The sequence below is a fragment of the Lynx canadensis genome, chromosome E2 (assembly GCF_007474595.2).
Source record: "Lynx canadensis isolate LIC74 chromosome E2, mLynCan4.pri.v2, whole genome shotgun sequence".
Classification (NCBI taxonomy): Eukaryota; Metazoa; Chordata; class Mammalia; order Carnivora; family Felidae; genus Lynx; species Lynx canadensis.
The window spans coordinates 39,183,173-39,209,140 of record NC_044317.1 but is presented as its reverse complement, the minus strand read 5'-3'; the positions used below and the strand labels follow the sequence as shown (position 1 = coordinate 39,209,140).

Here is a 25,968-nt window from a genome sequence, read left to right as displayed (position 1 = left end):
GAGTCCAGGGCCAGATGGCTTTCCAGGGGAATTCTACCAAACATTAAGGAAGAGTTAACTCCTATTCTCTTGAAGCTGTTCCAAAAAACATAAATGAAAGGAAAACTTCCAAACTCTTTCTATGAGGCCAGCATTACCTTGATTCCAAAACCAGACAGAGACCCCACTAAAAAGGGGAACTACAGACCAATTTCCCTGATGAACATGGATGCAAAAATCCTCAAAAGGTATCAGCCAACCAGATCCAACAATACATTAAAAAAATTATTCACCACGACCAAGTGGGATTTATACCTGGGATGCAGGGCTGGTTCAATATTTGCAAAACAATTAATATGATTCACACATCAATAAAAGAAAGGACAAGAACCATATGACCTCAATAGATGCAGAGAAAACATTTGACAAAATACAGCATCCTTTCTTGATAAAAACCCTCCAGAAAGTAGGGATAGAAGGATTGTACCTCAAGATTATAAAAGCCATATATGAAAGACCCAACTCTAACATCATCCTCAATGGGGAAAAACTGAAAGCTCCCTCTAAGGTCAGGAACAAGACAGGGATGTCCACTTTCGCCACAGTTACTCAACACAGTATTGGAAGTCTCAGCCTCAGCAATCAGACAACACAAAGAAATAAAAGGCATCCAAATCGGCCAGGAGGAGGCCAAACTTTCACTCTTCACAGATGGCAGGATACTCTATATGGAAAACCCAAAAGATTCCACCAAAAACTGCTAAAACTGATCCATGAATTCAGCAAAGTTGTAGGATATAAAATCAATGTACAGAAATTGGTTGCATTCCTACACATTGACAATGAAGCAACAGAAAAAGATATCAAGGAATCGATCCCAAATTACAACTGCCCCAAAAAACATAAAATACCTAGGAATAAATCTAACCAAAGAGGTGAAAAACCTATACACTGAAAACTATAGAAAGCTTATGAAAGAAATTGAAGACACACCAAAAAAAGGAAAATATTCCATGCTCCTGGACAGAAGGACAAATATTGTTAAAATGTCAATACTACCCAAAGCAATCTACATATTCAATGCAATACCTATCAAAATAACACCAGCTCTTCACAGAGCTAGAACAAACAATCCCTAAAATTTGTATGGAACCAGAAAAGACCCCGAATAGCCAAATCAATCTTGAAAAAGAAAACCAAAGCTGGAAGCATCAGGATCCTGAACTTCAAGCTGTATTACAAAGCTGTAATCATCAGGGGTGCCTGGGTGGCTCAGTCAGTTAAGTGTCTGACTTCGGCTCAGGTCATGATCTCACCACTTGTGAGTTCAAGCCCCGCGTTGGGCTCTGTGCTGACAGCTCAGAGCCTGGAGTCTGCTTCAGATTCTGTGTCCCACTTCTCTCTCTGCCCCTCCCTCACTCATGCTCTGTCTCTGGCTCTTCCTCAACAATAAATACAACATTAAAAAATTTTTTTTACAAAGCTATAATCCTCTAGACAGGATGGTACTGGCAGAAAAACAGACACTTAGATCAATGGACCAGAATAGAGAACCCAGAAATGAACCCACAAATGTATGGCCAACTAATCTTTGACAAAGCAGGAAAGAATATCCAATGGAATAAAGACAGTCTCTTCAGCAACTGGTGCTGGGAAAACTGGATAACGACATGTAGAAAAATGAACCTGGACCACTTACTTACACCATACACAAAAATAAACTCAAATGGATGAAAGACCTCAATGTAAGACAGGAAGCCATCAAAATCCTCAAGGAGAAAGCAGGCAAAATGCTCTTGACCTTGGCTGCAGCAACTGTTTACTTAACATGTCTCCAGAGACAAGGGAAACAAAAGCAAAAATGAACTATTGGGACCTCACCAAAATAAAAAGCTTCTACACAGTAAAGGAAACAATCAGCAAAACTAAAAGGCAACTGACAGAATGGGAGAAGATATCTGCAAACGACATATCAGATAAAGGGTTAGTCTCCAAAATCTATAAAGAACTTATCAAACTCAACACCCAAAAAACAAATAATCCAGTGAAGAAATGGACAAAAGACATGAATAGACACTTCTGAAAATAAGATATCCAGATGGCCAACCGACACATGAAAAAATGCTCAACATCACTCATCATCAGGGAAACACAAATCAAAACCACAATGAGATACCACCTCACACCTGTCAGAATGGCTAACATTAACAACTCAGGCAACAACAGACATTGGCAAGGATGCGGAGAAAGAGGATCTTTTGCACTGCTGGTGGGAATGCAAACTGGTGCAGCCACTCTGGATATGGAGGTTCCTCAAAAAAATTAAAAATAGAACTACCTTACGACCCAGCAATTGCACTACTAGGCATTTATCCAAGGGATACAGGTGTGCTGTTTCGAAGGAACACATGCACCCCAATGTTTATAGCAGCATTATCAACAATAGCCAAAGTATGGAAAGAGCCCAAATGTCCATAGATGGATGAATGGATAAAGAAGATGTGGTATATATATACAATGGAGTATTACTCAGCAATCAAAAAGAATGAAATCTTGCCATTTGCAACTACGTGAATCCAACTAGAGGGTAGTATGCTAAGCGAAATTAGTCAGAGAAAGACAAATATCATATGACTTCATTCATATAAGGACTTTAAGAGACAAAACAGATGGACATAAGGGAAGGGAAGCAAAAATAATATAAAAACAGGGAGGGGGACAAAACATAAGAGACTCTTAAATATGGAGAATAAACGGGGTTATTCGAGGAGTTGTGGGCGGGGGGGTGGGCTAAATGGTTAAGGGACATTAAGGAATCTACTCCTGAAATCATTGTTGCACTATACGCTAACTTGGATGTAAATTTAAAAAATAAATTAAACAGAATAAAAAAAATAAGATTAAACTCCTACCATGTGGAAAAAAGAAAAAAAAAAAAAAAAAAAGAATTATCTCAGAAAATGAGATAGAAATCCATTTTAACTTTTGTCCACATAAGTAACACTGGCCTGGCACTAGAGTTGCCAGATTTTAGCAAATAAAAAAATACATAAAATAACCAGTTTAGTTTGAATTTCAGATAAAAATGAATAATGTTTTAGTATAAGTATGTCCCATGCAATATTTTGGACATGCATACTAAAAAATTATTTGTTGTTTATCTGAAAATTAAATTTAACTGAGCATCCTGTATTCTATCTGGCAGTCCTACTTGGTAGCATTTATTGAACAAGCTATTCTTTATCTCTTGACCTGCAATGGCATTTCTGTCTTTTTTCAGATTTACATACATGTGTGGATTCCTCTGTGTTCTCTATTCTGTTCCAGTGTCTATATATTTCTTAATTACAATAGCTTTATACTAAGATTTTCTGTGACTGCTCAAGTCCCCTGATGATTCTTCTTATTCAGAATTATTGACTAGTGCCTTCAGACCTATGTTAGATAATTTTAGTAAAAATGGAAGTTTTTGCCATGTTCTTTATTGGGAGTGCTTGTCATTTGGCAAGTCATTTGGCAAGCCATTTGGCAAGCAGTCTTCTTGGCTGAGATATATAAATATATATCAGGCTAAGGAAATGTCTATCTAGTCCTATTTAATTTTTAATATCAAGAATGAACATTAAAATTATTGAATCAAAAAAAAATAGAATTACCATACAACCTAGCAATTCCATTTTTGAATATATACCTCAGTCAAAAGCAGAGAATTGAACAGATATTTTTTATACCCATGTTCACAACAGCCAAAAGGTAAAAACAACCCATGTGACCACTGACATAAGAACAGATAAACAAAATGTATATATATATATACAATAGAATATAATTCAACCTTAAAAAGGAAGGAAATTCTGATGCATTCTACAACATGGATGAATCCTAAAAACATTATGCTCAGTGAAATGAGCTAGTCACTAAAAGACAAATATTATGATTCTATTTATATCAGGTATCTAGAATAAACAAATTTCACAGACAGAAAAAGTAGAATATTGCTTACCGGGTGCTACTTGGGAGGGAGGAATGAGGAGTTATTGTTTATAATACAGAGTTTCAGTTTGGGAAAATGAAAAAGTTCTTGAGATGGATAGTGATTATGGTTAAACAACCACCATAAATACACTTAATACCACCAAACTGTACCTTTAAAAATGGCTAAAATGATAAACTTTATGTACATTTTACCACAATAAACAGATGGAAAGAAGGAATAGAGGGAGAAAAGGTGAGGGAGAATGGGGGAAAAGGAGGGAAGTCAGTTGAGTGGGAGATAATCTTATTATTTATCATTATGATCAAAAAAGGAGTAGCTAAATAATGTCATACCCATACAACGCTCTGCAGCCATTAACAAAGATAGCAAGATGTAAAAAAAACATGCTACCATTTCAGTAGGTGTGTATATAATGGGTTAGGAATGCGTAAGTCTTTAGACGCAAACACACAAAATGGTATGATCCTGATAACAGTAATGTCTCCAAGCTGACCAAATGGATGCTAAGGGACAGGAGAAGGGATACTTATTTTTCAAAGAAATCCTTTAAATTTTGTGCCATCTCCAAATATAACCTTTTCAAAGAAATGAAGTCTCTCTCCAATTTCCCCCATACCTTCCTAGCCCTAAGTAACCACTAATAGAGTTTTTGTTTTATAGACTGCCTATTCTACATATTTCATATAAGCGGAATCATATAATATGCAGTCTTTTGTAGCTTTTTTCACTTACCATATTGTTTTCAAGGCACATTTCTTTTTCTTGCCAAACAACATTCACATTTATCTATTCACTAGGTGACAGACATTTAGGTTGTTTACACTTTTTGGCTATTACGAATAATGCTACTAATATTCATGTACAAGTTTCGGTGCAGACACATGTTTTTACTTTCTCTTGGGTATACTGCCTAGGTGTGGAAAAGAACTATATGGTAAACTCAATGTTTAACTTTATGAAAAATTCCAAACTGTTTTCCAAAGTGGCTACACCAATTTACATTCCCACCAGCAACATACGAGATTTGAGTTTTCCATATCCTCTCTAATACAAGTTATTGTCTGTCTTTTTAATTACAGCTTATTCTAGTTGGGATGAAATGGTATCCTTTTGTGATGTGGACTACTAATTCACTTTTGACAAAAGTACAAAGGCAACTGAATGAAGAAAGGATTTGCAACAAATGACGTTAGAACAACCGGACATCCATACGTAAAAATATTGAGACTTGAACCTCACACCTTGTACGGAAATTAACTTAAAATGGGTCACAGATGCAAGTATAAAATGTTCAACTATAAACATTTTATCGAAGAAAACAGAAAATCTTCATGAACTGAGATTAGGTAAAGCATTCTAGATATGACACCAAACACATCATCCATAAAAGAAACAAATAAACTAGATTTCAAAATTAAGAACTTTGCTCTGGAAATAAACTGTTATGAGAATAAAAAGACAAGATGCATCCTGAGAAAACTATTTGCAAATCACATATTTAACCAACAACTTGTATCCAGAATATATGAAGAACTCTCAAAACTCAAGAGTAAGACAAAATACAACCAAACTTTTAAAAATGAGCAAAAGACTTCAACAGATCAAAGAGGATACGTAAATGACAGGTAAGTACATGAATCAATGCTCAACATCATTAGCCATTAGGGAAATACAAATTAAAACCGCTTTACATCTGCTGAAATGGCTTAAATTTTTAAAAATAACACCAAATGCTGGTGAGGACACAAAGCTACTAGGGCTTTCATACCTGCTAGGACTGGGGGAATGTTACACAATACAGCTTCTCTGGAAAAGAGCTTGAAAGTTTCTTAAAAACTAAACACACACTCACCATATGACCTAGTAATCTAACTTGTAGGTGTTTTATCAACAGCAAAGAAATTTAATAGTAACACAAAGCACAAAGGTTCATGTCAGCTCTGTTCGTAATTCCAGAAAATGAAAGCAAACCAAATGTCCTCTAATGGATGAACAGAAAAACTGTGGTACGTGAATATAATGGAAAAATACTGAGAAGTAAAAAAGAATGACCTTTTCATACACAGTACAACTTAAGTGAGGCATTAGGGTGAGTGAAAGAAGTCAGTCTCAGAAGGTTACAACATTCTGGAAAAGGTAAAATTAATACCAATAGATACAGATTGTGATTGTCAGGTCTTACAAAGGTAGGGTGTGACCACAAAGGGAAAGCATGAGGGAGTTTGCCCTGACTAGTGTATCCTGTATCCTATATTCTGATAGTGGCAATGGTTAAATAAATCTTTACTTATGTCGTGATTCACGGAACAGTATACCAAACTAAAAAGTCAATTTCACTCTAATAATCTTAAAATTTTTGAAAAAATTTTAAAAAGCTGATCATATTCATGTTAAATGGCAAAAATGAAAGATGTGAGCACAAAAGAATGAGCCACTCTTAAAGATCATCTCCTTTAGAGACACCTCCTCTGAATCCTTTTGTAAGTCCATTCTTGTCCTTAATTCTGACTACTTTTGAAACATGCAGACCTCCCTCCACCTTCTCCAATTACTCTGTCAACAGTGAGGTAGGTGACTGTGTGTTTAATTTGTTATATTTCTTCTTCCATAAGAAAAATAAAGTATCTTTTCTTAATAAATGTTAGATATCACAATATATCTAAACATTTTCTTTAGTTATTAAAATGAGTATAAAACTGTGTGCAGAAAACAACTTTTCAGAATTTATAATAGGTTCTCAAATGTAATGTATAGGTATGTATTCTGAAAATTATTTTTTATCAACACTGATCCCAAAAGTCATGTTTGGTCATTTCCCAAAAACATTTTTAACAATGGAAAATGATTTACCAAAACATGCTTCTCTATTCTAGAGCTCTATTCTACTAGAAGCATTCTCTCATTAATATATGAAGTCATAACTGATTTCTAAAGATTTCTTTGCTGAAATATCCATATGATAATCAAAAATGAACAACATTCAACAGACTATGAACTGATTTCATATCAGCAGAGCCACCCTAGTAAATAAGAATGCTTTCCCCACTAAGGAAGGCCTTTAAGAAAGAATTATGCTCATTCTTTTTCCTCTAATGTACATGACTTATTTTCATGAAGTAATGCCAAAAGAATTACCATTGCTAGAAATTATATACAGGCCTAACAATAAGATTCTGATTAGTGTCACAAAAGATCAAAATATGTTATCAATTATAAACTTATAGGAGTTGATTTGCAATTAGAGTATCCAAATATAGATCCCACAATTTCACTGAGTAAATGAGTTCTCTAACTAGTACCCACTCAAATGTATAAGGGAAATAATTTCAGCTTTAGAAAACTCAGCCGCTTTTTATCTATATGACCTCATTTATACAGAAGAATCCTCAAAAATTTATTTTCAAACACACATTTAACTAGAAGGTTAAAAAGCAGGTAGGGGTGACATTATACTATCAATTTAAGCTTTATAGAAATAAAAACATAGATATTAAATAAATCTAATTTTAAAATGCAACTACGCTAGAACTGAAGCCAAACCCATCCAATTACAACATGTATATGTGCATATGTATACACCAACAAACAGTATCACAGATAAACAAAACTTAAAGAACCACCTCAATAAAATGAGGCAGAGGCCTTAAATCACTGAACAAGTATAAGGGCCCTGTTTTGGGTAGCAACTTCTCCACACTTGGACTCCTCTGTAAGATGAAAATATGACTTCTTCTAAACCAAAAAGCATGTTTAAAAATTGTTTCTACTTTTGCTAATACGTATCTCTCTTAGTTCAACAAGAAAAGGAAATTCCTTCTGTGTACTAAAGAATTAAAAGCAAAAGTAAGTTTATGGAACCACCTGAAACAAATTATAAAATGTAAAATGACCCCAAATCTTATGTCTTCCCAACTTCTACTCATAAAACCACATATTAACAACTTTTATACTTTGTAATTTCTGAAAACATATTAATGTGGGTGGGTTTTCCAACTCAGATGTTCCATTCTCCAGCTTACATTCTCAAATGTTGGTTCTACTCAAACTACCTACAGTTCAACGGAATCACAAATAGTCCGGACTAATATATCATGAACAATACTTTTAGTATCAGCTTGGCACTTTGTGAACTAATAAACATCCAGCAGGGATACATCATTTGTAACTGGTACATACGTTCTTTCCGATGCTCGACTAAGCCCACAGCCTGCTTTGCTGAGCACTTTGCAAACCAATTGTCCCCAAGTAAAACGGTGACTTCATTAGTATGGACAAGTTTTCCTGGCATGAAGGCAAAGGGGCCAAATGGTACCTATTGTTGAAAGAAAGGGGAGAGAGGGAGAGAGAGAGAGGGGGGGGGGGGGGGATGGATGTGGGAGAGAGGAAGGGAGGCAAAAAAATTAAAAACACTAAAAAATACATTTTATGACACACTTAGCATTAAAAAGCTCTGTGCTGACACTAAGAAAAAATGTCAACTTCATAGAAATTTAACATTAAAGTTACACTAGGAAAACATATACAAAATTGCTTTAGTTTAATAAATCAATGTTAAAACAAGAAAAGCAATCTGCACATTTACATAAGCTTTCAGAGAAATTAGCACTGTCTCTGAATGTTTATACTTTGTGTTCATTCATAAATCTAAATGAAAGCAAACTAATAATGAAATATTAAGTTAATAAAGAATACCTTTGATTAAAAAAACTGAAAATTATTTCTAAAAAAATAACCATTTTTAAACAAAGCTGGAATTAACAAATAGCTTTAATGAGTCTACAAATTTTACAAAATAATTGGGCTAGTATAATAAAGAACAATACATTTACAAAACATTTGGGCTAGTGCAATTAAGAACAAAGTCTTCATGAAAAAGAAAATTCATGCAATGAAAGAATCTAATCCAGGGCTCACAAATAGATCACTATGTCAATACAAAGATCACTCAGACAAAAATCAGCAGTACCTTTTTATAAAAAAATCAATGTTCTAGGATGTAATTCTGTGAATTATACAACATTATGGTCTATTCCTGCTCTGGCTACCAGGAAACGACTAAGTGCCATATTTCTGTCTTAATTACAGTTTTCTAACACAAGTAAATTTGCATACCAAATCTGTCAAATTTTGTTCTAACATTTATGCCATTTGTGTTACCAAAATGTGATAATTTAATATAAATCTGAAAAAAAAAGAAAAAAGTAAATACCAACTATTACAACAATTAGTGGATTGTTTTAAAGTAAAACAACTTCTCTTGCTATGGTAGTTACTTCAGCTACTATTAGCTTGTCAATTTGTGAATCAATATACATAAACCAAAGAAACATCTTACTTTACATAGTATCTTTATAAGAAACAGCATACTACTTTAAAAGCAACACACCAAACATACCATGATATTATAAGACAACTTATCAGGCAAGGTACTGAGTCTTTCTTGAAGGGCATTATAGTCATTATCTACCTTCTTCCTGTTGATGAAAAAATAGCAGATACTAAATGAACACACAAATTAACAATTCCTCGAGTAGACTACGTATCAAAAGACAAACTAACCAAAAACCCAATTTTAGCAATTTAAATATTAAAGTATTTTTTAATTTTAAAATCCTATGTTTACCAAGCTTAGCAGTGGCATTATTCAACCATACAGTTATCAAAGAATTAAGCCTTTCAAGGACTTTGGTTTTAGAACTAGAACACACGTCTTGAGAATTAGTGTTTCGTAAGGTAGAAGATCATCTGAACTAAATAAAATATGTAAATAAAGGAGATACTACTGAGGAAGGGCCTGATGTTTAGAGAAAAGAGGGACTTACAATGAAGGAAGAAGGGATTTAATAAAACTTGAGGAAATAAGCTCTGGCTGCAGAGCAGAAAGCATAAACCCAAAATTCGACCAGATGCTTCAGTCCTCTGAAACCTTAAAGCTGAAAACTGTGTAATAACCCTTCAGTTATTCATACTAATGTGATTAAGGTGAGGGAGAATCAACCAGGAGCTAGAAAACACTAGGTAGAGGTAATACAAATGTGGCTTTGGAGCCTGTTTCAGGTATACCAAGACAGAGCCACCTAATAAATTAATTTCAAACAACCAAAAGATATAGGAGCAGAGATGGTCTTATGTTTCCACATTATGAACCCAGTTCTTACACCTGTTGGAAATGAACAGTCCTTCATGCAGATGCCTGTTTTCAAACCTTCTCTGAAAATTAGGTTTTCAAAGGGTTCTTTGCGAGTATAGGCTGCAGGCTAAACCAGTGTGTGCACAGCAAAATTTTAAAGCAAAGGGGTGTTTTCAACTTACAAAAGAATAACAAAAACTCACCAATTCAGCAAGTAATTTTTAAAAACATATAGATATTGCCAAACTGAAATTAGAATAAATTGCAACACAGATAATCGCTCTCCAGATAATAAAAATGACTGCTCTAAAAACATCCTGGAATTGATTTCAGTTTACTCCTCCATGCCCATAAAGCAAGAGGAGCATAATTAATAAAAATTATTTGGTCTGAAAAATATCAAGGAATTTCACTTATATACTATGTTATTCATCCTAAAAATATTCCTGTAGTAAATGTCACTCATCAACATTTTCCTTATTCAAAAAAAGTAGAGGGAAGATGGGAAAACCACAATTTAAGAGAAATCAGATTGCCTTGATCAAAAGAGCAGCAAGCAATGAATTTATCCTAGGTCTTCTGACCTACATTCTTTCACGCGAGCTTTTTTATTTTCTAGTGTTCAAGTGCTTTTGTAAAATGTTCCCTCAAAATATTTTATAAACATAAAATGTCTTTATTCTATTTGTTTAAGGGGGAAAAAATCATCCTTCTGGATAAGTTTTATAAAAATACAATGATTTAAAAAGGCTTCATGCCCAGGGCTACATACCAGAAAGAGCTTGGCTTTGAAGTCAGGCTAGGGGGTGAATCCAGCTCCAGTTAAGACTAACCCTAGTCTTAACATCTTCAGTGGTAAAAACCTGAATAATGCCTAACTATCTCTCAGGTTCAAGAGAGAGAAAAAGGGTTTAGCAATAACATCTATGTTGAGTATCTAATATCCTTCATGAGCTATCAAAAAACACCAATTTAAAAATTTTCAAGAGGGGCGCCTGGGTGGCGCAGTCGGTTAAGCGTCCGACTTCAGCCAGGTCACGATCTCGCGGTCCGTGAGTTCGAGCCCCGCGTCAGGCTCCGGGCTGATGGCTCGGAGCCTGGAGCCTGCTTCCCATTCTGTGTCTCCCTCTCTCTCTCTGCCCCTCCCCCGTTCATGCTCTGTCTCTCTCTGTCCCAAAAATAAATAAATAAACATTGAAAAAAAAATTAAAAAAAAAAAATAAAAAAAAAATAAAAATTTTCAAGAAAGACTATTACCCACTAAGGTAAAATTCCATTGTGTTAAATTCATTCAACTTGATACAAAGAGCAGGACTTCTTGAAGTACAGTAGGGCTAAATGTTACCATTCAGGGGGCTTCTGGAGATAGGGTTGGTGTGAGCAATAAATGGGATACTGTCTACAAAGAACTGATTTGGTACAATACCTGCACATAGTAAACACTCATTATTAAATCTAACAAACACTAACAGTTTGTATGTTTTAGATAAGTAATTCAGCAAATGCTCAAGGACTATACATCAGCTTAGATGTCTAAATGTTTCTGCGACTGCTAAAAAGCTAGTATTAGGGGCGCCTAAGTGGCTCAGTCGGTTGAGCATCTGACGTCAACTCAGGTCATGATCTCATGTGGTGGGTTCGAGTCCCACGTCAGTCTGTGCTGACAACTCAATGCAGCCTGGAGCCTCCTTTAAATTCTGTTGTCTCCCTCTCTCTCTGCTCCTCCCGCACAACGCTCACTCTTGTGCTCTCTTGCTTCTCAAAAATAAGTAAAATGTTTTTTAAAAAAATTTTAAATAAATAAAAATAAAAAAAGTAAATAAAAATAAAAACAAATAAAAATAAATATATAAGATTAAAAAAAACTAAAGTTAGCATTCAGTATGTTTTATTTTAGTAACTACACCTGGAAAAAGGAGACTCCCTAAAACATCTCTTTTGTATATTAAAAGAATAGTAGATTGAACCACTGACGAGATCCATGTCAATATTCCAAATCAAGTATGTTCAGTTTTAAACGTATCACTGATTCTCTCTAGAACAAAGCTGTGGATATACTGGAGAACAGTTTAAGATCAGAGTTGCTATTTATAAATTCGGAGGTGTTTTCTAAAAATACAAAAACAAAAACAAAAAGAAAAGAAAAAATTTAAAATGCAGCCCATGCAGAATTATTTTCTGAAGGAAGGCAAGTAGGAGACAAGCAGTGTCCCTGGGAGAAATTATGGCTTGAGAAACTCTTTCTCTAAAGGTCCCACTAGTAGAAATATCCAGGATCAAGCACTTTGGTCAAAGAGTTTGTCTATTCTACAAATAGTCCCTCTAATAGGGATTAAATAATCCCATTAAAGATCATAAAGCCTATGCAGCAGAAAATACAAGAATGAATCTAAGAACTATTGTGTTACACAAGGTAAGTAGGGAATCTTTATTTGCACCAAAATTTGAAGAGTTTGTTTTTTCTATTTTACTACTTAGAAACACATACTTTTTAGACACTGTAGTCATATTTAAATATGTATTCAGAAGAGGGAATTGCTTAATTTTTTTTCAAATGGAAATAAAACACAGATATCATCAGAGATAAACCACTCAAGCCTACTTACTTATAATATATAGACCTGGAGGTCTTCATCATATCTGATACTTACAGATTAGGTTCAGGCTTCGATTCTTAACTTTTAAAAGTTATCTAATAAAGAAGATTTAATTTACAACAGATATCCTCCTGCAATTTTCCTTATAGAAAATAAGAATTCAGGGTGCCTGGCTGGTTCAGTCAGTACAGCATGTGACTCTTGATCCCATGTAAATTCAAGCCCCATGTTGGGTATAGAGATTACCTAAAAATCTTTTTATTTTTATTTATTTTTTTTAACGTTTATTTATGTTTGAGACAGAGAGAGACACAGCATGAACAGGGGAGGGGCAGAGAGAGAGGGAGACACAGAATCTGAAACAGGCTCCAGGCTCTGAGCGGTCAGCACAGAGCCCGACGTGGGGCTTGAACTCACGGACCGTGAGATCATGACCTGAGCCGAAGTCGGACGCTTAACCGACCGAGCCACCTAGGCACCCCACCTAAAAATCTTTTAAAAAGTTAAATAAGAACTAAAGCACTGCACTAAGTCATATGTAAGAAACTTTATAATCTTCTTCTGAATCTTGCTAATCATGTGCTATACGCCTTGAAAAGCACCTTTTGTTTTAAAAAGCAGAAGCAAAGAAGGACATAGCACAACTACAAATTAGCTTTAACCTTAAGGATGAATCAGGATAAATCCCGTAAGAAACACCTTATTTTCATAAAACTGTGAAAAGTATGAGAGCAAGTTAAATGATGTGAATGCTCAAGTATTTACAGGTGAAGTACACTGACTTACTTTGAAATGCATCAGGGAAAAAGGGATTAACGGCTTGAGATAAGGATAGGTATATGATCAAGGTTCACCTACACAATTCTTTCAACTTTTCTGTATGTTTGAAGATTTTCATAATAAAATATTAAAAAGGAGATGGAGGGAATATGAGAGTGAGTCCATATTTTTAATCTTCTTCTTAAATGCAACTGACAAATCTTTGTAAAGAAAAAAAGTTCTATATTCCTTGTTTGAGGGAAGAAGAAAGTCTCCAAACCAACATTCATCTTTATATAATAAAAAAGGAAATAAAATTTAAATAACTGATTGAAATAAGATTTTGCTAATTTTCAACTAAAAGTAGTAAGCTGGAATAGGCAGAAATAGTGACATTAAGCCTGTACGGTTTTTTGGGTTTTTTTAAATCTCCATTCTCTCTCCTTTACTTAATGTCCTAAACATAAAAAGCAGGAAACATCAAATGATTATTGGGGGGGGGGGGGGGTTGCGGGAAGGAAAAGGGCTTTACATTCATATTAATATCTGGATTAATCTGGGACAGAGTTATTTTAAGTTTTTAATTTAAGAAATTATAAAACCCAAAGATTCTGGAATCTAAGTAACTATATAATCTTATTTAGAAATGATTTTTAGTCCATCATACCCACATTAGAACTTCCTGTTAAGAATTCAAGAAAATCTTTGTTTTAATTCATTTCACCATTTATTGAGTTTCTCCTCTGCTACCAAGCCTTATGCCATATGCTGCAGGGATCATCACTCAAATATAACATGCCTTGTTTTATTTCTTTGCATTGCTTCTTTGTTAAAAACCCACTAGCTTGATGGATGCCTGGGCTTTTATCTCTAAAATTAAGAAAATATAGGCACAGATTATATACAGGTAAAGAGGAAAGTCTTCTTATTACTAAAGAAAGGAATGATAATGATTTTTTTTCAAAGTATTCTCTTAAAAAGTCTAAATAAATTGTTAAGGTTATATTAAACAATGAAAACATTCTTGAAAGGAGGATTTACATTGTAAAGGATCTACAATTTGGGTGAGAAGGGAGACACATTAAAGATTAAAATGTATCTGTGTTAAATTTCTATTACTTTTTTTTAAATGGTTAAGGCAAAATACCATTAAATGCAATCTACAACAAAATTCAGGCAATATGGTGGCATACTCCTTTTTCTCAACTCTTTATACCTAGGAAATTTATGCTACCAGAAGACACTGATGAAATATTCCATGTTCTTTATATTTATGAATCCATCAAAAAACTTTATTAGAAACAGATACAAAAATGAACCTAAATATAAATACTTCTAATTTTTCTAAAGTTAACAAAAGAAAATTATCCAAGAGAGACAGATGCAACTAACATTCTGCTAGATTTCCTCAATTTAACGTCTCAACAATAAGACAACAGAGTACAATGGATTATACACAGCAAAACTGGGACTAAGGAAATTGTTTCGAGTGTTCTACCAACAAACATGTACATGTGACTTCAGACTTGTCAGTTATCATGGGTACCTGTTTCTTCATTCATTAGTGTTCTTTCACTCTAAGAATAAAATGAGATGCAAATGTGAAGAACATTTAAAAATTACACAAAAACACATCACTCTAAGTGTGAAAGAAATGCCCCAAAGTGCTTCCTGGTTCAGTTAGCTTTGGGTGATGAGTATAGATAATTTTAATTTTGTTTATTTTCCAAGTTTTTTACAACTGATACATATTTCTGTACCAAATTAGAAAAAAGCCTTTCAGAAAAGATGAATTTAGCTACAAGTTTATAACTCACTTAAGCTCTGAATGTTTGTGCCATTCTGGATTCTAATTTATAGGTTTTGTCATTTTGTTTTCAACTTTCTATGCTTTATTTCTAAAGTATATTTCAGAAAAAAGAAAACTTTTTGTATGTTGTTTTCCTAGAGCAGTGGTTCACAGTCATTTAAGGTCACTGATACCTATGAGAAACTGATAAAAACACTAGATTCTTGGGGCGCCTGGGTGGCTCAGTCGGTTGAGCGTCCGACTTTGGCTCAGGTCATGATCTCGCGGTCCATGAGTTCAAATCCGGTGTGGGGCTCTGTGCTGACAGCTCAGAGCCTGGAGTCTGTGTCTCCCTCTCTCTCTGCCCCTCCCCCGTTTGTGCACACAAGTGCATGCTCTCTCAAAAATAAACATTAAAAAAATTTAAAAATAAAATAAAATGATTAAAAAACCCTACTAGATTCTTTCCTGATAGAATAAAAGGCCCTATAATCTGCATATAATTTCAGTAGAAGCCACTCATAAATCCCTTGAGGTCATAATTTTTTTTAAGAGGTCTTGTAACAGAAAAAAAAGAGCAATCCTGTTTTTAAATATGTAAAATTCTCAAAAGTATCTTTAACTCAGTTAATTTAAATAAAAACAGGAAAACCACTGCCAATGTAGTCAAGTTCAATATAAATTAGTAAAAATATTAAACTGTACTCATGCCTCAATTTTTTTACCACCTACATTTTCCTTAGTCACCCTCAAGTATCTTTAGTGTATCAGAATTTAGACTTTTGTACCTCAAAAAGGAACAAGACTCTGGATTATCACTGAGTGCTCCGCCTCTTGGTCAAGCACTGTTGTTGTCATATTCACACCTTTATCCCCACATGGTACTCTTCAGTGCTTAAAAGTTTTATTGTATATTGTCTTATAAAAAAATAAATTAACATGAATAGAAAATGAAAAACCTCAAAACGCAAGGAGATGTAGCTGTCAAACAATACAGTTAAGAAGAGGATTTTGAAAAGTCATTATGTATGCCAAATCAAATTGAGATGTAGCATCAATCAGAGTCACCGGATTTAAGGTGATGTGGGAAACTGTGAGCCAAACAATGTATATATGAACACTGTGAATAATACATAATCAAAGACATAATAAATGACAAGATGTACTTAGGGATTTTTGTAAAATCCCTTAAAAAATTCCCTTTTATTTAAAAAAAAAAAAAACAACTCCCCTATAAAAAAAATCCTCTATAATGCATTATTTTCCATTTTATTTTCAGAAAACCATCAAGCATTAAACTACTGTGGCTCTTACAAAAATGATACAAAGGCTAGGGGACTACTGAAGTAACAAATTCTAACAGCAATTTAAAAACCATTAACTTTTTTAAAAAACAAAAGCATTTACAGTTTGACCTTGGTGACATAAATACACATACAGAATTAAGAAGCTGAAGCAAATAAAACAAAATGTTTTAAAAAGAGGGAGAATTAGTTTCTCTTTAGAATTATGAGTAAATTTATCATTATCCTATTCTTATTTCAACCTTTCTATATATGTGTATTCATTTTATACTCAGGACAAAAAATTAAAAACCTAATTCAGATTCTGCTTTTAAAAATATCACCCTAGGGGTGCCTGGGTGGCTCAGTCGGTTAAACGGCCGACTTCGGCTCAGGTCATGATCTCGCGGTCTGTGAGTTCAAGCCCTGTGTCAGGCTCTGTGCTGACAGCTCAGAGCCTGGAGCCTGCTTCGGATTCTGTGTCTCCCTGTCTCTGTGCCCCTCCCCTGATCATGCTCTGTCTCTCTCTGTCTCAAAAATAAATAAACGTTAAAAAAAAAAAATTTTTTTTTAAATGAAAATATCATCCTTAAAACATTCAATTTGGGGGTGCCTGAGTGGCTCAGTCGGTTGAGCATCTGACTTCAGCTCAGGCCATGATCTCACAGCTGGTGGGTTCAAGCCCTGCGTTGAGCTCTGTGCTGACAGCTCAGAGCCTGGAGCCTGGAGCCTAGAGCCTGCTTCAGATTCTGTGTCTCCCTCTCTCTGCCCCTTTCCTGCTCATGCTCTGTCGCTCTCTCTCAAAAATAAACTTAAAAAAAAAAAATTTAATAAAAAAAAAAACATTCAATTTGAATCTTTTTTTTTGCAACTTAATTTGTTTTGAAACATCACATGCAGAAATTCCAAAACTTACTTAACGTCCCACATTCAGTACTAAGGTACCATACCATTAAAAAAACAAAAACAGAAAAACAAAACTATGCAGGAACTTAAGAGTGGCCAAGAAAGGGATTACTATATATGATTCCTCCCTCTGTCCCTTGTCCCTAAGGACACTTTGTTAAATAACTACAGAGATTCCAACAACAGAAGCACGGAAAATCTTCAGAAGTTTGGAAGTTGCTCCCTGCTCTACCGGGGGTGAGGATGGGAGTAGGGAAGACACATGAAAATGAAAAAACCCATGGGGCGCCTGGGTGGCGCAGTCAGTTAAGCGTCCGACTTCAACCAGGTCACGATCTCGCGGTCTGTGAGTTCGAGCCCCGCGTCGGGCTCTGGGCTGATGATGGCTCAGAGCCTGGAGCCTGTTTCCGATTCTGTGTCTCCCTCTCTCTCTGCCCCTCCCCTGTTCATGCTTTGTCTCTCTCTGTCCCAAAAATAAATAAACATTGAAAAAAAAAATTAAAAAAAAAAAAAAAAGAAAAGAAAATGAAAAAACCCAAAGAGAAGGCCCTATACAAAATAGTGACTAAAAACTTTTGGTCAGTAAAATGGGAACTATGAAAAACATGGTTTTGAAATTTACCTGACACTGAAAAATGAAGTCATCACCATGAATAAATTTAAAGTTTTAAATGCATGCAAATCAGTATTTCATAGATTATGCATAATAAAATAAAACAAGTTTTATATAAGTAGATGAAGTCAAGTCAGGAAAGCACTGTTTCAGGTAATTCATGAGAAATATACCACAGACTACATAGCACTGTTACGAAACAGCTCGGTGCTTCTGTGGGGCAAAGAATCCCTAAAAACCTCAGACAGAGATAGATATACACATCCATCCATCCACACCGCCTGACTCGAAAGAGGAATCCCAAAAAAAACAAAAACAAAAAACAAATCTTCATCTGTGTTTTTAACTATTTAGGTATGCTTTCTGGTTATTTCCCACTATATACTTTGACTATAGACCGTACCAGAAACTAGTTACCCAACAGTATTTTTTCCTTTGAAAAAAATAACAAATACCAAGTATTTGCTTTAGAATCCCTCTCTCAAAATTCTTATGATGAGCACTGGGTGGGTGTCACACCTAAGTGTTGAATCACTAAACTGTACACCTGAAACTATCACACTGTATGTTAGCTAACTGGAGTTTATATAAAAATTTAAAAATAAAATAAATAAAATTCACATGCTCAAGTGTTTCAGCATTTGTATGCCCATATTTAAATCTATTCTTTCCAAAATTAAATATTTGAACAACATAAAATGCCTTTTTCTGTATTTTCATTTAAGTCTGCTTCAAGTAATTTTGTAGGTATCTTTACTACTTAAAACTCTCTTAACATGATTTAAAGGAAGCATGACAGTGAAGTGTTCACAATTCATATGCATCCAATTTATGGTTACAAACAATGCCTAACAGACATATGATGTGTATGCATGTGCCAGGCATCACATGCCATATTTCATTAAATTCTCACAAGTCAACACAAGTAATGGAACTTTTTTCTTGTGGGACATATTCAATACAAGTAAATACCTATGATGCATTAAAAATAACCATAAATTCTTCACTCCTCCCACCAACTGGAGCCTATTTCCCACCTTCTGAATCCAGGCTGACTGTGAGTTCCTTTGACCAACGGGATATGGCCTGGCAGCTTCCATTCTTGCTGCCCTGAGATCACCATGTAAAGTGAACCAGATAGAAGAGCACGTGGAGAGAGAGGCCCAGCTAACAACCAGCACTAGCCGCCAAACTTGTGGCCTATGGGTGAGGCCATTTTGGACAACTCAGCTGACGCAGCCACCAAAAGGCTGCAACCACACAAGTGAGCCCAAACAAGAGTAGCAGAAGGACAAAACAGGTAAGTCAAGCCCAATATGTACATCCACAGAATCATATACAAACAAATGGTCGTAGTTTTAAGCCACTAAGTTTTGGAGTAATTTTATTAAGAAATAATAAATATGGACTTAACAGCTTGGGAAGAATATATTTTGAGTTGTAAAGCCATACTCTTAATAATATCATCATTTATTTTTAAAAAAATCAGTACCAAAACTTATTTGGTAACTCTAAAAATTAGACCTTTAAAAAACAATGAAATTTATGGAAATGAAATAAAGAATAAGAGTTAACTAATAATTGAGAATGAACTCCAAGGTATAGAATCAAATGAACAGTATACAGTCTGATTTCATTTTTGCCAAAAAGGGTGGGAGAACAATATATAAAAACGTGGATGAATACACATGCACACATATACCTACATACATATACACACACATATATCCTTTATGAAAACTGTTTCTGAAAAGATTTGCAAGAAACTGGCAAAAACAGTTGTTTACAAAGATAAATGAGAATTGGGGGATAAGGGCAGGAGAAAAACTACACACCATTTATACCCTTAGAACTTCCTAAATTTTGAACTATATAAATATACTGACAAATTTAAAAATTTTTAGTTTAAATTTTTAAAAGCTTTATGTCTTAAAGATATATACTGTATTTCTAGATGGAATACATTTTCAGATTCATTTCAAAATAGTTGGGGGTGGGGAGAGGGTAGGATAAGCTGTTTAAATGCAAACACTCAGATGACACCATGAGTTGATCATTACTGAGGCTGAGTGATGAGTACAAGTGGATTTACAATACTACTGTCGTCTTTTGTCTGAAATTCTTCCAAATAAAAAGTTATCTAAAACATTAATGTAAAGCTTTAATAACACTGCTTAGAAAGCCATCTCTCCATCATGATAAAAGATAATGGCATGAATACAAAATATTCAGGAATATTTACAAAGCTTTGACAGGTGTTTTTTTTTTTCTTTATTCATCTGACAATTAAATTTCCAAAAAAGATTTCAGAGCTACTATTAATATTTATTGAGAGCCAGTCTGGGTGTTCTACAGACATTATCTCACTCGATCTTCAAGTTAAGTAGTATCATAGTCACTTTACAAGGAGAAAACCAAGAATCTTAGTAATTCACCCAAGGTTACAGTTAGTAAATGACAGGATTCAAATGCAGGTCTGAGACTCTGAATCCCATGCTCTTTAGGGAAGAATTAAAAAGATAAAAAATTACAGATAATCTATAAACAGAATAATCAGGCCCTGGTGCATTAAACAGTAGAAAGCATATCCATATTTTAATGAGAAAATAGTGTGTGGGTTTTAAAAAACCTTATTTCTGGAGTTAAGTAAAATGTATTTTAAGAAAAAAAAGTTGTACTTAAATTTTTTTAATCTTCACTAAGTTGTAAACCACTGTTAGCTGTAAAAGTGTTGCACAAATTCTCAACTATTAGGCTCAAACATTTCCTCACTATCTGTTATTAACTAAACAAATACTACAAATGTTTCTAGTTCACCAAAGTTCTGCAGTTTGAATTAATTTCCTGGAAGAGATTTCTTTTTTTTTTTTTTTTGGGGGGGGGGGGCATATCCTGTCTGCCCCAGGCCATTTTTACCCCTACACTTCTACAAATATTTTTACTTCCTGTCCTACATCTAAAAAAATAATAATAATAAGATTACTTTTGAAGCCTAGAATATTCATTACTTTTCCCTTAAATAATGCTTTAAAACTGCACAAAAAGTATAAACATCACTAGCACCAGAAAGCATTTTTTAAAAATCATGTATTTTGTTTTTCCTTATTATGTATGTATGTTATGTATTCCATGAAGAAGGGGGGAGCTTAACTATATGAATTGTATTTTAGACTAGGCTAAAGCCAAGGGCTAAAGAAAACAAAAGCAACATGCTTTTAGAAGCAGTTATAAGACACCCTTAAGAATGGTTCCAGCTTCTGTTCCTGCTTCCTAGCTCTCTGCAAATAGCCCAAAATTATTGTGATTTCCCTGTATAGTGTCTGACTATGAATTCTTCCATGGCAGGGTCGTTCAATTCCAAACAGCAACACAATACTGGCATATGGTAGGAACTCAATCACTGTTTGTGGAATTAACAGAATAAAAATATCATGAGAATGCCACAATGCTCCCAAATAGCTATTTCCTGGCTTTCAGAGGAATAGAGAGACTTTGGTTTCAGTTTTTTTAAATTGCTGAGTTCACTGGCCATTTACATTCTAGCAGTATCAGATCCTCATTAAAAACATACAGAAAAGTCTGTTTCCCGAGCCATATTAGAAATGATAGAGGAAAAATCAAATTTTAACTAGAAAATTTCTTTAAAATTTTTAACATATAAATAAGGTACTATACACTACTTTAAGATATGTGTAGGTAAATATCTAAGCTTCTGTAGTTGGGAAAGCTTTGGAAAACTGGCAACTGAAATTGAGAGTCACATGAAGATGTTCTGAATTAAATATCACATTTCTGTCTGTGTTTACCAGGGCTGGGCACTGCTACAGTACTTGCAAACTAAAATGTTATATATAGCATTTATCATTTATAATGTTATATATTTGGTCTTCACTTACTCAAACATTTATTAAGTGCCTATAATATGCCAAACACAGTAGGAGGTGCTGTGGATTTAAAAAAAAAAAAAAAAAAAAGAAAGAAAATATGTCCCTTGGCCTCAAAGGATTTTCAGTCTAACAGGGAAAGAATCTTGCAAAGCAAACCAGAAGCAAGTTATTCACACATATGCGTCAGTCAATTAGTATCTGTTCTGAGTGAATCCAATCTCTTACTGATTTCCTGAATTCCTTAACAAACCAATAGAGAGAAGTCCACATGAATAAAATTTCCCCGGAATTATTTGTGAAATGGATCTCTTTGGCCAAATTAGTGGGGGTTGGGGGAAAATGATTAATCTTTGGCCAACTACTTACATTTCAAGTTCCAACCTGGAGTGAATGTGTAATGAAAAGCGAACGTCCATCATGGAAATGTTGACAGACTTACACTACAGTAGATGCAACTACAACACTGCATTTATTGAAAATTATGAAGTCCCTGAATTTTTATTTATAAAGTGGATATTATTAGTTTTAGATTATTTTCTGCACGCCAATAGTCAGAATTTAATAAGATGATGTGTACAGATTGCACCGATTTTCACTCTTATCCACTGCTTGCAGCCTATGTGCATTTAAACCAAAAAACATTTGATATATACTAACTATAAATTATTTCCTTGGAGATCTCTCAGGCATGAAGAAAAAGCCTCTTAAAATAAATTTAAAATATTATATGCTTGATGGTGTATAACCAAAGGTTTAATCTCACCACTAAAGGGGCAGTTACCATGATTTTGCAATAACCCTGCAGACAATAATCAAGACAGCTCCTGTTGTTCTCTCAGTAAAATCTTCGTAAACACAGCATGGATATATTGTAATTTGAATCTGTAAGATCAACAGCTATATCTCATGACAACTCATAATATAAGATTTTATTCACCATTAAATTGAGCATTTTCCTCAGAAGACTTAGGAAAGTGTGTTATTTACCAAGCATTGTCCTATTAACTAAAGATTAGCACATTAAAATAGATACGCTTTCTTTCTGTCCACACTCTAAAAAAGTGCAGTCCATAAAGAAAGCTCTGGGATGTAGGCAATTAATTAGATTTTTCAAACTTCAGGGAAATGTGGATATTTCCATCATTATTTTAAAACAACTGATTCCAATCATTATTCTACTACAAATATAAGAATATTCCCCAAACAGAGTGCTCTGTGATAACGCATGTTCAAAAATGTCTCAGTCTCTATCTACCTCATAATGATATTAATACTATGCTAGTTTGAAAAAAAGGAAAGGAAAAAAGGCAATTAGAATAAACACAAATGGTGACACAATTTCAGGAAATCAGGGAACACGTAATTCAGTAAACAGTGAAGGACAATATAAATTAGTATCAAAAGCATTCAAAATGGAGATTACTAGAAGAATTCAATTATGGGTTGCAAAAAAATAACACACACTTTATTTAAATACAAACAGATGACCCCATCAGTATTTCAGAAATAATATAAAACCATCTTTCACTCACCAATGCTGGATTTTCTCTTGGCAGTTAGTGACCACCTGTCATGAAAACAGATAACTACTCATGAAAAAACAGGGCTATACACAAAGCTACAAAATCAGTGTATCAGAAAACTAGAACAGTGGCTTTACAGATTTAATAGCATCTCGGTATACATTTTTATTTGTCAAATGCACAGAGATGTGACTGTTAGTTTTTAAGCAGCACACTTTATCATAACCCCTAATGCAGGCTGATAACTGCAGAACAAATTACAGCCTTCCGATTCATACTTTGCTACAAAACCTGCTTCATAACTATTAGGTGACATATGATATAAGATAACTAGTATTTTGTACAATCTACAGACCTGCTTTCAACGTTACATATTTTGTAGAATACGCAAATGTTATAAATAACAAAAAACCAATGTAACATCCACGTTTCATCACTAAAAAAAAAAAAAGACAGTAGTAAAAATATTTTATTTTGTCACTATATCTCCAAATGTTTTCACCTGTAATTTTTATTCTGATGCATTAAAAATGAGTTCAGGGATATTTTTCTCTAACATTTTTGAGAAGAAATACTTGGGATAAAGAGATGCTCTGAACAGCCCATTTGTTCCCTCAGTGAATTGATAAAATTTTAGGCACTTAATAGCCAGTTTAAACTATGTTTATAATGTTAAAACAATAAAATTAAGTACAAGAGTTATTTGCTTTTCTTAAAGATATTTCAGCAGATTCTCAAAATACTGGGGGGGGGGGGGGTGGAGGGAACAATGCTAACCAATGAGGAAAAACAAACACTTGAATGGCGATTTAAAAATAATACCCTTTTCAAAGATTACTAATTGTTTTCAATTTACCCATTAATAAAAATTTTAAACAATAATCTCAAATACTGTAGCACCATTTTAGAGACAGAGAAACTAAGGGATACAAGCCAAAATGCTCAATACAAGGCCATGTGAAAAAGACAGCAGTTATTATCTCGTTTGAAACACATTGCTTTAGTTCACTATTCTAAACACCAATATTCTCTCTTGTCTCTCTCGCTCAATGTTTCCACCCCAAAATCACAAGACTTTGGCGGGGAGGGCTGTCACTAAATTCCTATTATAACATTTAATTCCTGAAATAAATGTCCCCTTTTGGTACATTTTAAATACTAAGGCAGCAATCCTGTACCAAAATACATGCTGTAATCAGATACCCAACCATACTACACATTAACTCAGCATAAAAAGTCCGTCTTAGAATGAAGATCTCTCAGTAAGTATCAATCACATAGCAACACTTAATAACAGTGGTAATATATAACAGAGTACTGACTTTACATCTGGAAGAGCCAGGCTAAAACTACATCAATCCATTTCACTGTTTCTGATTTGGCAGTAATTATAAAATAGACAAACAGAATTAAATGTAAATTGAAAAAGAAAAAAATCTTCATGAAATCCTTTTCATAAAGTTCCTCTTTAACAACCCCATTAAAAGATGAGACCCAAAAAACAGTCAGGATGCTTTCCAATCCCAATGCATGTGTTTCCAAGCATGAAGTGAGCCAAAAGCACAAAAAGAAAAGCCCTGCAAACCATAAGAGCAGAATGTTCATTAACCTCTACATGATAATCCTTTCGTAGCTGCATATTAACTAGTTACATATTCATAATCATTTACATTATTTAAAGGACCTTCGATGAAATTTTCTAAGCAATATCCATTAGTGACAGTGTTAAAGGTTACAGAAGATAGTCTACTTAATGTTTCCAGGAAGCCTTTTTAATTAGTAAATATGTAAATTTGGCACATATGCTTTTTATGTTTAAAAAACAAGTCCCTAGCAGAATGGCATGTGTTCTTGCCATCACCCCCGACAGTCCAGTCTCCACTTTGTTTTAGCTCTCTTTTCCCCACCCCACAATCACCTCACCCTCTCTTTCCTAGTCTCCCCAAGAACAGATATTCTAGGATAAAACAACAAAAATCCACTTCAAAATTTATGAGAGAAATTTTCACTGCCAAAATAGTCTTAAAGTCTTTATCAGTTACATATGGGGTTTAAGACAACAGAGACTTCAGTTAGGCACTAATCGAAGGTATAGGCTCTTTATTTTGAGAGTCAGATAAATATAGGAAAAGGTGAGAGGGCAGGTATGAAAATACATAGACAGTCTTCTGACAGGACTACAAGTTATCTTTGTTTACATGATTTATAGCCCACTTACTTCCTAAAACCATTGGGTTCCTAAAACCCAAGCAGTTGTATTGATATTTTGAGAGATCTTTCTAGTTTTCTTCTCTTTTACAGCACATTTTTCAAAAGAAAATTATTAGTAAATTCCAACGCTTTAGATGCCAAGGAAAATTTTAGAAGAAAGAAAAATCTGATGACTCAAAGTTGAATCTGCATGGGTTAAAAAAAAAAAAACTAATTTTTCTGTTAAATAAATCCAAATAATCTTACTACTTCTGAAAATAGACTCATATTAATTCAAGTATTAAATAAATAAAA

The 25,968-nt window shown here is 34.2% G+C and overlaps 1 protein-coding gene across 1 annotated transcript in view; it reads right to left on the bottom strand.

Annotated features, from left to right (window-relative positions):
- URI1 (URI1 prefoldin like chaperone) overlaps positions 1–25,968 on the bottom strand; it is a 79,293-nt gene that overhangs the window by 29,149 nt on the left and 24,176 nt on the right. Inside the window, 3 exon segments of the mRNA XM_030297315.1 lie at positions 8,153–8,288; positions 9,372–9,450; positions 23,473–23,507. Of these exon segments, the coding sequence (XP_030153175.1) occupies positions 8,153–8,288; positions 9,372–9,450; positions 23,473–23,507 (250 nt within the window).